Source organism: Pezoporus wallicus, unplaced genomic scaffold (genome assembly GCF_028554395.1).
Source record: "Pezoporus wallicus isolate ANWC-B61680 ecotype Strahan unplaced genomic scaffold, APGP_CSIRO_Pwel_v1 contig_6382, whole genome shotgun sequence".
NCBI lineage: Eukaryota > Metazoa > Chordata > Aves > Psittaciformes > Psittacidae > Pezoporus > Pezoporus wallicus.
The window spans coordinates 193,916-206,107 of record NW_026638015.1 but is presented as its reverse complement, the minus strand read 5'-3'; the positions used below and the strand labels follow the sequence as shown (position 1 = coordinate 206,107).

General features: G+C 44.3%; 1 protein-coding gene across 3 annotated transcripts in view; it reads left to right on the top strand.

The window, feature by feature from the left end:
- Nucleotides 1-12,192, top strand: part of AMBRA1 (autophagy and beclin 1 regulator 1) — a 130,715-nt gene that overhangs the window by 107,356 nt on the left and 11,167 nt on the right. For all 3 annotated transcript variants that reach the window (XM_057408797.1, XM_057408798.1, XM_057408799.1), the window contains one exon: nt 11,464-11,556. In XM_057408797.1, the coding sequence (XP_057264780.1) occupies nt 11,464-11,556 (93 nt within the window). The remainder of the gene's footprint in view (nt 1-11,463; nt 11,557-12,192) is intronic.

Genomic DNA, 12,192 nt, shown 5'->3' with positions numbered 1-12,192 from the left:
CACTGGGAACAGAGCAGAAAGTGAGGAAGCTGATTCCAAGGAAGACATCTGCAAATCCTGGGTATTCACGGAGTAATGAATGGAATTCAGTAGATCACAGGCAGTGTAAGTGTCTTCAGGAGATGCTTCATGCTTGTCTTGTTGCTTTTTGACCAGTTGTAATGATGCTAGGCTGGAGCAAGGGTACTCAGGTCTGAGATTCCTGCTGATGAGAGGTTTGGTCCTCCTATGTGGATTGGAAACAGATTGCAGACTGTATGAGGTTGTGACAGCCTGTTCCTTTTTTGAGGGTCCTGTAGTTCACTCTTGTAATGATTCAGTGTACAGATGGTTGCCAACTGATAGACTTGCATACGTATTAGATCATGAGCCTGCTCTCTTAAAGCTTGCCCATGGATTCACATTAACACATGATAGTCTGGGCTTTTTGGATGAGTTTCAATGAGTTTGTGTTCAGTCCAGAAGTGTGGTATTGAAAGGCTCAGAGGCTGCCGTGTTTTAAAGGGTGGGCACCATTGAGCTAAATCAAGACACTAAATTCCTGACAGTGATGTTTGTTGGGAGATCCTAAAGGAATCCCTTAAGGCACACCACTTGAGGTAGCGTGCTCCACTTGTCAAACAAAGTGAACTACCATCTGCTACTCACTGTGGCTTGGAGGTCTGTCACGGGAGATGGTACAGAGCGCTGTGAATTCCCCCCACTCCTGTGCTATCCTGCAGCACACTGACTTTTCTGTGTCCTGCTAGTGCTTTTTTAGCCTCCCAATGGCTACTTCTCCCCACACATGCTGCTGACATCCTCTGTAACTGTGACCAGTTCCAGTGCTCGCTGAGGTTTTGTGCATCTTTCTTGGCTCTAAATAGTTCAAGGTTTAATTCAGTTCATGAATCTTTGGATTTAGCAGCATGGATTGAAATCCACGGTGTCTTGTACGGTAGAATCACCTCATACCCACCCCATGAGGAGCACATTCTGGAAGGGCGCAGCGCTCATGTGCTTCTGAAAATACTAATCCAAAAACTTCTGTGTTCTGAGAAAGCATTTGAAACCAATGCTTGGTTTCAAAACCAAGCACTGAAAACACCTTGTCTGGGGCTAGCTGTGTAATGCAGGCATCCACAGGAGAGGAGGGATTTCTTCAGCAGACTGAGCCTCTGGTAATGGAATTAAAATACTCCCTGAGCATCTGGTTCAGAGGCAGCATCCCTTGGAATTCTCTCATTGGGAAGTAGGTGTGGGGAGTCTCAAACTGATTCAGTGCTATGCAATGTGCATATTTTAATTCTTTGTGGTGAGATCTGCCTCTAATGTGAAATTATTTTGGGAAAAGTCACTTCACAATAAATTTCTATGCCTATTCCTATTACTTCACAATAAAATCCTCTTCTTATCCTATATAATTCTCTTTGCAAGAAATTCCTATTGCAGCGGATCATTGCAATTGTTTGTCCATACCACTCCTCTTTTTTTTCGCCTCCCCTTGAGAACTGCATATCCTCTCATCTAGTAATGGGGACAGTATGTCTGTATCTAGTTACCCATGTCGGTGAAGAGATGGCAATCTATCCAGCTGTGTCTCTGCTGGCTGGCTCCATTAGGCTCTTCAGCCTCAAGCAATGATGCCCCCCAGCAGCACAAGTTCTGGTGCATTGTTTCCCTTTTAAGAATAGCTTCTGGAGGATGAAGTAAACAACGAGACAGAAGGAGGAGCTGTCTTCCTTCAATATATAACCGAGGGATATTAGCAACCCTGCAGAAGGAATGTTTTCCCAGCTGTTAACTGGGGCGGCTGGAGAGCCTGGTAATGTCTGAGTTCTTCCTGCAAATGGCCTTTTGAAAGGCAGCATTTGCACAGTGGCCTTTGACCGTGGGCTGAGTAACTGAATGTATGCATGCCCTGGACTTTTAGCCACAAGATACATTGAATTTTCTAAATGAGAGGAAAAGATGATTTTCATTGATAAAAGGACTGCAAAAGGGGAAGATGGCCAATTCTGCGCTGAAGATGCCTCCTGAAAGCTTATGTTTGGATTTTGTTATTTGTGCATTTAAGAAAAAACTGAAATGAATTACTTCCAACTTGTGCAGGGTCGCCCAAGTATCCGAAGTGCCAAGAGGCTCAGTCATTGCAGATGCAGAAGTAGTATGGTAATATAGAGGGTTGGAATAGTATTTCCATTCTGATACTGGTTTTTTATTCCATTTCTGTTTCTGTTTCTCTGTGTGAATCTGATATCCAGGGTGAATGATGGCATTAGGTGAAAGATGCCTTCATAAAATTCCACTTAATATGTCTGTGAATCCTCAAGATGAATTTTGAGAGCTGCTTTAAGTCTTCAGTTGTTAGCAAGTTCATTTCCCTCACCCAAATCTTCAGGATGTGCCGAAGCTCTGACTAGTTAGTGACATTTATTTTCCACCATGCGAAGGGAAACTTGTCACAGAGCTCTCTGTTAAAGAAACTTTGCCCACTACATACCACTTTGTGTACTGTGTCACCAGGCTTCTGCCGCTCCTTACTGGTTCTTGGCCTGGGTAAGACCATGGCCATGTACTCTAAAACAGTTACCAAATGCTTCACTTAAATGTATTCACATCACACCTGCCGCCTTTTCTTCCTTCCCTTTTTTCTAATTCTATCTACAAAAGCAATTAGATTTCATGCTATCATTTAACTTACTGCCTACTGCATGTAGCTCACTCTTTCATTGTTTCATATCTCTTCTTTTTTCTCTTTGTTATATTACTGCCTTTAAGGATAAAAGCTAGGCTTAGGAGAAAGTAATTGTCGATTTAAGGATGGCTTTCTTTTCAAAGAATGCTGCTAAGGTGGCTTTTTTGGCCTTTTGTTGCTTCCTGGGTTTGTTGTAATTAAAAATCAGGTGTGTATGGCTCAAAAATTAACTTATTTTCTTCTTCTTCTTCTTTTATGTCTATAATATTCTTAATGAGTACAACTAGCTGCTCTGTCCAGCTTCCTTTCTTACTCCTTAATTGCATAAGTACCCTTGGATGTTTTCTAAGTGGAGACTTCAGAGGGAAAATTCAGCCTCTCATCCGCTTTGAGTCTGCATTGATTTTTGCCCTCAGCCTCACTGATGAGCAGACCTTTTTTAATCCTAGGACCATTTTCCTCATGTTTATTTTTAAATTGTCTTTCCCCTCCTTGGCAGCACCGGTCCTTCCTGCTCTCTTAAAACCCCTCTTTTCTCGGCAGGTCTCTCCTAGACCTTCCTTCTTCAGTTGTTTACTCCCTTGGCTTTCCAATAAGATCATCTTTAATTTTCTGGTCTTTGATCTACTTTTATTTGTGGAGTTTCATTTCTTGTCCCTTATGCCTGTGTTTTCCTTGTATTGAAGCCAGCTAGCAAATAGCCATTATTTTCTTCATTTTCTTTCCCTTTTTTAAACCCTCAATCTGCCTGCTTCTGTGAATGGTCTCAGCTCAATGTCTACAAACTGTAATTGGAATAATAATTGTGGATTTGGGGGTTTTGTCAACTTTTGTCCTTTTTTCTTGTTTTGCTTCTTATTTTGTTTTCTTTTGGAGCAGGTTTCCCCTGTGTGCCAAACAGAACACTTTTTAGTTGGCTAATATCAAAGCTGCTAAAGATTGAAAATATAAAACTTGGCTTGCACTGTGGATCTCATTGAGATTAGACCAAGCCAAGATCTTGGTTCTGGAGCTTGGCAGCTTTGCGTGTGCCCATCACAATGTTCTGTTAAAAAAAAAAAAGCATTTGTTATGCTTGCTAATTTTAAACATTTATTTTGAAGTTGATTCCTCCCATTCTAAATGCATTTCCCTTGTTTAGTTTGTTGGCATAAGATGTACAAAACAAGCCTACTTGGAAGCTGCTTTTGAATCAACGTAAATGCTAGCTCCTACTAAAATGCTAATGGAAGTTCAAAGATGACTAAAGAGTGACTTTGGCTTTTGAGACTTGTAGCAGTTTAAGATGTTTAAGGCCTTAGGATGCTTAAGCAATTTGCTCTCCCCCATAGGCTCCTAACATCTTAGATTGTCTAAGCCACTGGAAGAGCTGATAGATCATAAACAGCTTAAGATATTCTGCGGGTTCAGAGTTTATTTGGAATACAGTCTGTCTGTAATCACTTAAAGCAATTAACAGGCCTTTAGGGTTTTAGAAGATTTTAAGCAAGTTGTGCATTTAGAGCTTGGTTTAAGGTGATACCAAGCTATATTGTTCTTATTTATGAATTCTGCATTCTGTAATCTTGTCATGTACCTTCCAGAGGATCCTTACGTGCTACTTGATGTGGTTGGAACCAGACAAGTGAAGGATGCCATGGAATACTGGCAAGATTTTAGTCGAGAAGAAAATCAGTGAAATATCAGGAAATTCTTCTTTGGTCTGTTTCTGCCATTTGTATTCCAGGCTATTTGGCCTGAGTGGTATGTTCGTACATAAACATGCTTCTTTTAATAGTGCTAAAGCTAGTGTGTAGCGTGCTCTTACCAGTGAGGTAGGAGCAGATCTTAACTCCGGGTCTTCTTTGTGCAAGTATTGGGGCACTCGCTGAAGCAAACAGTGGTGGGCACTCATCAGAAAGTAAAGGCTGCAGCTATATCAGATGTGTCTGCCTCATCTGTACTGGTGGCAGACGATGCTTGCACTCAGAGCTGCTGAAGGGAGAGGCTGCAGTAGGCATGTACAGCTTTCTCCTGGGACAGGGAGACCTGCCTGCAGATGATGTGCCCAGATGGCGAATCTCCTGCAGCAGCTGGCTGAGCTGAAGAGCATCAGCAAGGCTGAGAAGGAGCTGGACTCCTGCTTCCAAGCACAGTCAGCAGTGGACCCGCAGCTGCTGTGGTGTGGCTGCCCCATCCCTGGCAGTGTTCAAGGCCAGGTTCAACACAGGGGCTTGGAGCAACCTGCTCTAGTGGAAGGTGTCCCTGCCCAAGGCAGGGGGTTGGAACTGGATGAGCTTTAAGGTCCCTTCCAACCCAAACCATTCTATGATTCCATGAGAGTTTTGTCCATCTGCTTATTTAAAGTACTGCATTAATTCAAATACTTTACATTTAACGATAGCCTCAGTACATCCCGTCTAAACTGGTATGTATCTCTTATAAATGTCAAAGTAGCCGATGTCTGCATACAACCTCAGTAGGACAGGAGTTACGTTTGGGACTAAGAAGGGTTCCCTTGTTCTCTTAGGTGCAAATTACAGTTTCCTGTGTCGTGCTGAGTGTGGTGTAAAAAGCTCTGGGAAAAGCTGCTTTAAAAAACTGTTGTGGCATTTCAGTAGGAGAATTGATATTGGCATGAGGGACTGTGAGGAGCTTTTCTTGGCCTTATTCTCAGCCTAGGTTTTGCTGTGTAGCTTTGTGTCCTTAAGGGCAGTGCTCTCAACCTCAGTATCTTTGCTTGTGTCCCAGGGTAATTGAACATCCAGACTTTCATACAATCCTTTCTCCTGCACTGTTACTGTCTTGTTGATGAATTTCCTTTCATTGCTTGTTGGGTGTGTTGGAAGACTGAGTCTTAATTTAAGACTTTTTCTCTTGAAATGGAAAGCAAATTCCTCTTATGCTTTCTGTTGGAGTGTCCTCCATTTCAACTCATGTTATGAGTTTGCTCATGGGTTATAAATGGTGACTCCTGGAAGTTGCTTAGGTTTTAGTTGCAGTGACCCTGTAGATCAGAAAAAAACACTCTCTTTGGGTTCTTCCTACTGTGTTAATCTCTCTCTCCCTCTGAGGTATCTAACAGCTTAGGTGACTGATGACTCCCTTCCTTAGCTATCACATTTTTGCCCAGGGAGGATGATGGTTAGAGGTGTGCCTTCTATCTAGTCTGTATTTTCTATCTCCAAACTTACAAGGCTGTCCTAATTTAAATGGTGTGAGTTTGAATAGAGGCTTTTCAAAAATCACAGCGTTTAACCTAGCGGGCAGGACTCCACAATCAAACAAAGGGGGCCAGTCACCTTGCATAGTGTTGTGGTTGAGTTGGCATCCTGCCTGCAGCAGGAACATGCTGCACCAGCTGCACCAAGCTGCTCTCTGTACTGCTTCCGCAGCACCTTTGGCAGCTCAGGTAGGTGTCAGGATGTGTTTCTGCATGGTTGCTGCTCTCCAGGAGGGCAAAGCTTGCAGGATTCTGGAAAATTAATGGGCTGTATCAGTATAAAGAGTAAAAATACTCCCACTGCTAGTTGTGAAGGGGTGACCTTTCCATTGTTCCTCTCAATGTGATGACTAGGATAATATCATACGTCACCTAAATGTCTGGGTGGTTGTTAATCGTAAACTGCAGATCTTGTGTTCTCTATGACTTATCTTGTTAGGAATTCCTGTACTTGATCTCATGCTCTTCCCCTGCTACTTATATACGGGCTGCACTCCAAGGGTGCGCGCTGAACTAGACCGGTGCCAGTGAAGCTGCACGTCTTCCTTGGTCAAAGGGAATTGCTGCCCAGCAGAGGTACTCCAGGAATCCCGTTAGCTGGTTCCATACAGTCTGCACTGCAGCCAATTTTCACTTAGATTTGTCTCTGCAGTGGTTCATCGCCTGCACAGAAAGCTAAATATTTATGAAGTAGTGTGTTAGAAATTATTGTTTTCCTACCCAGGCAGCTGCTAGGAGTGCCAAACTTTGCCTTGTGCTGACAATACCGTTGCCTAGCTAATCATGGGAGCCAGGGATGGGCTTGCTGTGCTGATCATCACACACCGGCATAAGAGATAATGAGCTGCTGACAAGGGTGCATCTGGGATCCGGCCGAGCGTTGCGTTAGATACTGCATGCTGCCGCTTCCTTCCCAAACCAGGACACTGGATTTCCTGTTCCTTAGCATAGTGTCACCTTGCTCTCTGTAGCTCACTGTATGTTTCCTTGTGTATCAGCTTTAAAGAGTAATTTCTTTCGGGGAGAAAACAAACCTTGGCAGTGTGAACATCAGCTATTCACCTAGGTGCACGTGCGGTGTCTTCTCCATGTCGAGCTTGCCACAATCTTCATTCTAGTAATGGGGTTGTGATGATATTGCAGGCAGCAATGTCTTAATCAAGATTTAAATCGGTGCCTCATCAGACAGGTGGTGGTACTTGGTCGTACTGGTACTGATGCGCCTTTCCATGTGGCAGGATTTGAGGGAGGAGAACAGTGCATTTGCCCATTGCTGCTGCCTTCTTCAGTATTGGGGGTGGTTTCACTAAAAAGACAGTAAGTGCCATTTATGCCTTCCTGGACGTGCATACCCTACTTGCAAATTATGGGGGGTTTGCCTTGCCATCTTGCCCCTGAGCTGTATTGTTATGATGGAGTTGAGGGACTTTTGTCCTAATCCCTTCTGCTCTTCAACTCCAGTTTTGGATGTGCCAGTTGAGGGAATTACGCAGATGTCTGAGTCGGTTTGTGCTGACCTGTGCTTTCTCAATTTACTTTCAAATACCAGTTAAGCCAATGCAGTAAATCGTATTCCAGCTTTCTTGTCATGTATGAATAATTTAGTCCTTAAATCCTAGAGCTTGGTCCTAGTTTTTTTAGGAGGACGTACCTGAGCTGTGTAGGAAATAGTGTCCCTGCAGATGGAGAGACTCTGCTGCCTAAGTTGATGGCTCTTGGTACTTAACATGCTCCACTCTGAATTCTTCACCCTTCAGGAAAGCGTGCAAGTCTGTGCCCTTCATCCTCTCCAAACTCATTAATAATATGAGCTGGACACAGGCATCGAAGGAAAAGTCCATCTCGGAACAGACCCCTGCTGGGAAAGCCAAGCTGTGAGCAGCTCTGCACTTAAGAAAGCTAATGGAAATTTCCAGGGAGGGCTTAGAGAGCTTAGTGACAGCCATAAAAAGGAAGTAAATAAGAACTTGCCTAAGTGGACCTCACTGTCCATGACTGACACAGTGTGGAGAATTGCAATTTTTCACCCCAAAGCCCTGGGCAACAAATGTCCTCCTTACTGCATCCACATCCAAGAGGCAACATGCACCATGCTGCACAGAGCTTCTACCTGTGCCTTGGAAAATGTAAAATGCTTCCAGCATTTCCATGTCTAGAGTTTGATGGAGCAAAAGTTAAATGCTTACATCACCTGAAAATATTCATTTCTCCAGTGTAAGCTCTGCTTCTGTGAAATGAATAGTCAGGCCTTGATTTGCAAATCTCCCGGGAAACATACTGTGTGAGGCTTGCTGATTTACAGAATTCAAGCAATATTTTGCATTGGGAGTTAAAAAACCTTCAGGCTTTCTGAAACAGGGAGATTGCACTGTTTTAAATAGGTGTGGTTAAACCAGAGCAAATCTTGGCGCTTAATTGAAAATCTGTTTTAAACCAAGGTAATCGTCGTTGTCACACACATCTTGCTGTGTACTTGAGTTGGTTTAAGGTGTGATTATGTGATCAAGTTTCTACTGCAGGTATGGTCTTAAAACTGACAATCCATACAATAGGAGCGTTTCTTTGATGAAATCTTTGTTATTAAGAAGGGAAGTGATGATCTATGTATAAAAAAGAGCACCCAACCAGTTCCCTCTGTTCAGATATTTGCTTTCCTCACTGTACCTTGGTGCAGCCTGAAATATCTCTTTCTGCAGCTTCAATCCAAAGGCTGGAAGACCCAATGGGGAGCAAGCTGGATGTTGGTCTTAGGGCTGTGGAGAGGCAGATGTGGGTTCTAGGTCAAAGAAATGCAGATGCATGCAAAAGAGAGCAAAGATGGTAGGGAGTGCCAGCTGTTTGTTCTGAGCCGCTTGTCTGGCCCTGCAGGGAGACACACTCAGTCCAGTCTAAAAAGCCCAGTTCATGTGGTGCTGAGGATGTTGAGCTCCCATCATGGCCAAGTCTAATGACCTCGGCTTAAGTCTGTTCATAGGTGTTCCCAGAGTCAGCAATGGGAGCAGTGGTGCCAGCTGCTACAGGTCCTCCTATGGGAAAGGCAAGCAAAGTGCTCCATTCTCTGGCAGTAAATGAGTAAATAGGACTCTGGCAGTGAAATTCGGTTGATAAATGGCAGCATTTAAAACCAATGTGCAAAGTCATGTATTAAATGGAATGACTATTGATTTGGTCGTCCAGGGAAAGGTACAAACTGGCAGCGTGGAGTTAGAACAGACTTTCCTGTCCAACAGCCTGACTGTACAGTAGTGTGCCTCTGCAGAACATGGAGGGGCACAGGGACAGGAGTTTTTAACCTGGTGTACTGCCTGTCAGCTTGGTACCATGGTGCTTTTGCAGAAGTGAGATGAATCAAACTCAAAGTATGAGTGTTCATGCAGGAGCTGAGCTTTCCGTGCAGTACAGGAATCACACATTTTGGCCTTTGAAGTCTTCTGGTTTCATGCCTTGGGAGCTAACAAACTGGCAAAGACAAGTAGGGCACACAGAGCACCTTGGTGAGGAATAATAGTCATGTAGGTGGCTGTGTGGACCATGCCTGTACTTCGGAAGGCATGAAGAAGTGTGAAAGGAGGGGGAGAAGAGCATGGGTCAGTTGAGCTCTTGTGTAATAGCTGCAGATCCAAAGCAAACTAGACTTTTTATGGAAATGTTGACTGCCAGGTCAGAAAGTCTCCATTGCCATGGGAGTATGCTGCTTTGCAAACAACAAAGTGCGACAGCCAAGTCTCAGTGTATTAGAGGGGATGGAGCAGCCAGACAGACTGGCATGGTTTAGTGATAGGTGCTAGGTGGAGGGCAATTAATACTGAGGCCTTTCTAAATCAGCATCTCCCTGGCAGCTGCTTCCATGGGGTAGGAAGCAGCACAGGCCCAGCTCAGCACAAATTAAAGTGATGACTGATTCCTTCCTGCAGGCTCCATGCGTGGTTTTGCTGACCTGATTTTCCCCAGCTCTCGTCCTGTATCCAAACCTGGGGTGCTGTCACCCCAGCAGTCTCCAGCACACTCAGCTCTGCCATTGCAGCATGTCTGATTTGGAGCATCCTCTGAACTGGGGTTCCTGCCAGTTCTGCTGAGGCATCTCATTGCAGGGACAACAGTTTTATATGTATGTAAAACACTGTGTTTGTGCCCAAGCCAGAACCAGCTACCAACTACTTGCTCTGAATCCTTCCTTCACATTATGAGATATTAGGAAGCAGCTCTTCCCTGTGAGGGTGCTGAGGTGCTGGCACCGGTTGCCCAGAGAAGCTGTGGCTGCCCCATCCCTGGCAGTGTTCAAGGCCAGGCTGGATGGGGCTTGGAGCAACCTGCTCTAGTGGAAGGTGTCCCTGCTTTAAGGCCCCTTCCAACCCAAATCATTCTGTGATTATGAGGCTACCCTTAGTTCATGCTCTGAGACTGCCTGCAATGTGATGCAAGTCCAGCTCTTCAGAGCCAATTCCCTTCTGCGTATACAGGATCTATTTTGCTGTTAACTCTCCACCTACCACCATCAGATGTCTGCAGTCCAGCAGCCATGTGGTGGTATACAGCCTGGTTTTGAAACCCACAGCCCACACATGGCAGCTGGTGTGTCAGCATGGCAAAACACTGAACAGGAGGTCTCTTCCATAGTGCCTCTGGAGGTGGGAGATCTCCATCCTGCCTTGGACTGCACAGTGTGTGCCTGTCCTTTGAGATTTCTGTAGAGCACAGGGGAAGCTGGATTTGCTCTTACCCTCTTCCAGTCTAACTGCTGGCCTTAGAAATAGTGGGAGACACACTTAGAGCATTATGGTTGTGGTGGTTTAGGTTTTGTGGTTGCCTGTACTCTTCAGCAATGATTTGATAAATAGCTATGCAGTGTTAACCTTGCCTGTTCCTGTGATTAGCCAGCCCTGGCTTCATATATCTTTTAGGGAAATGCACTGTGAAAGGTTGCCAGAGCATTTGCTTCTCTGTTAAACTTAGTAGCATTAGCTGTAAAATTCATGTTTGGGGTTTTTTATACACACAAGAAGTTGATCCAGTACAAAAAGCAGTACAAACCCTTTTGTGGAAACTTGTCAACATATTCTCTACATCTGCCCTTGTTTCACAGTGACTGTCAGTGAGAGGGCTGTATGGAGATTTATTTATAGGTAGAATGAGAACCATTTGCAAAGAAACTAAATGTCAGATAAGAGCAGTGTTTTACTTAACATTACCTAGTGCAAGGAATGCTGGCAGGTACCACAGAGAGAGCCTTCCTATTCCAATTCTTTGTTTAACAGTCACTTGGAGTTAAGGTAACCTGATTTTATATACACAATTGTGTGTCTTCATTTCCTGAAAATCTCTCTGCTCCTGTTGCTGTGCCTCGGTGCTAATATTGAATTGAAATGAATGGAATATTCCAGAGCAGTCTGGGTAATACAGGGCTTCATGTTTGCAAGGCTCTTTATGGTGATGAGCCCTTTAAATGAAAATGTGAACTGAGCTAGGTCTCTAGTTTGTGCAGGGCAGGAATTAATGCTGTCCCTCGTGTTTTGGGGATGTAATGTGTGCTGGCTGGAATAGTGTCCTCTCATGCTAATATGCTTTCCTTCTTTGGTGTTGCAAGGGCCTTAAACTCTGGAGTTGAGTACCACTGGGACCAGATGAATGAGAATGTCTTCACTGTGCATTCCAGCAGCAGGAGCACTGAGCGGCCTGGGTGAGTCTCCTGGGTGTGGGTTAGGGAGACCTGACCCTTTCTGCTGCTTTTGTTACATCTGACAGCATCACCTCTTCTTTGTTCCTTTAGCACTGACTGCTTTAAATATGCAGTTACCCTCCTCATTTTGATACTGCCTAGTTGGGTCACTTGCCTTCTTCCAGCAGTTGACACCCAGTGCCCAAAAGTGATAGTGAAGTAAGATGTCATTCATGGTCTCTGTAACATCCGCGAGCAAGCTACAGCAGGAACATGTGGATGCATCAAAAACACAATGCAAAGTAAATGGCCTTTGGAAGATAACTGAAGAATCGGAGGTTTCACAGAGATGAGTGCAATTCCATTGGGCAGTCCTGGTGACTGATTTCGTCCCTTTAGTTTCTGGTCATGGAACAGTTATTTCTAAGCAATAAACTCTAAAAATACAGCTAAATCCCTGTTGGCTGCTTCATCTAGTCTGGTGATGCACAGATTAGTTATTCTAAACATGAGGGTGGTGCTACAGACCCTTGCTTCTTGCCCCAGTGATGAATATTGTCTGTAAGCCAGCTCTTCTCAGCAAGAAGGTGACAGTCGTGTTTCTCAGTTGTGAGCTCCAGGATCCCAAGGGACTTCTAAGCTGATGTACAGGGCAGT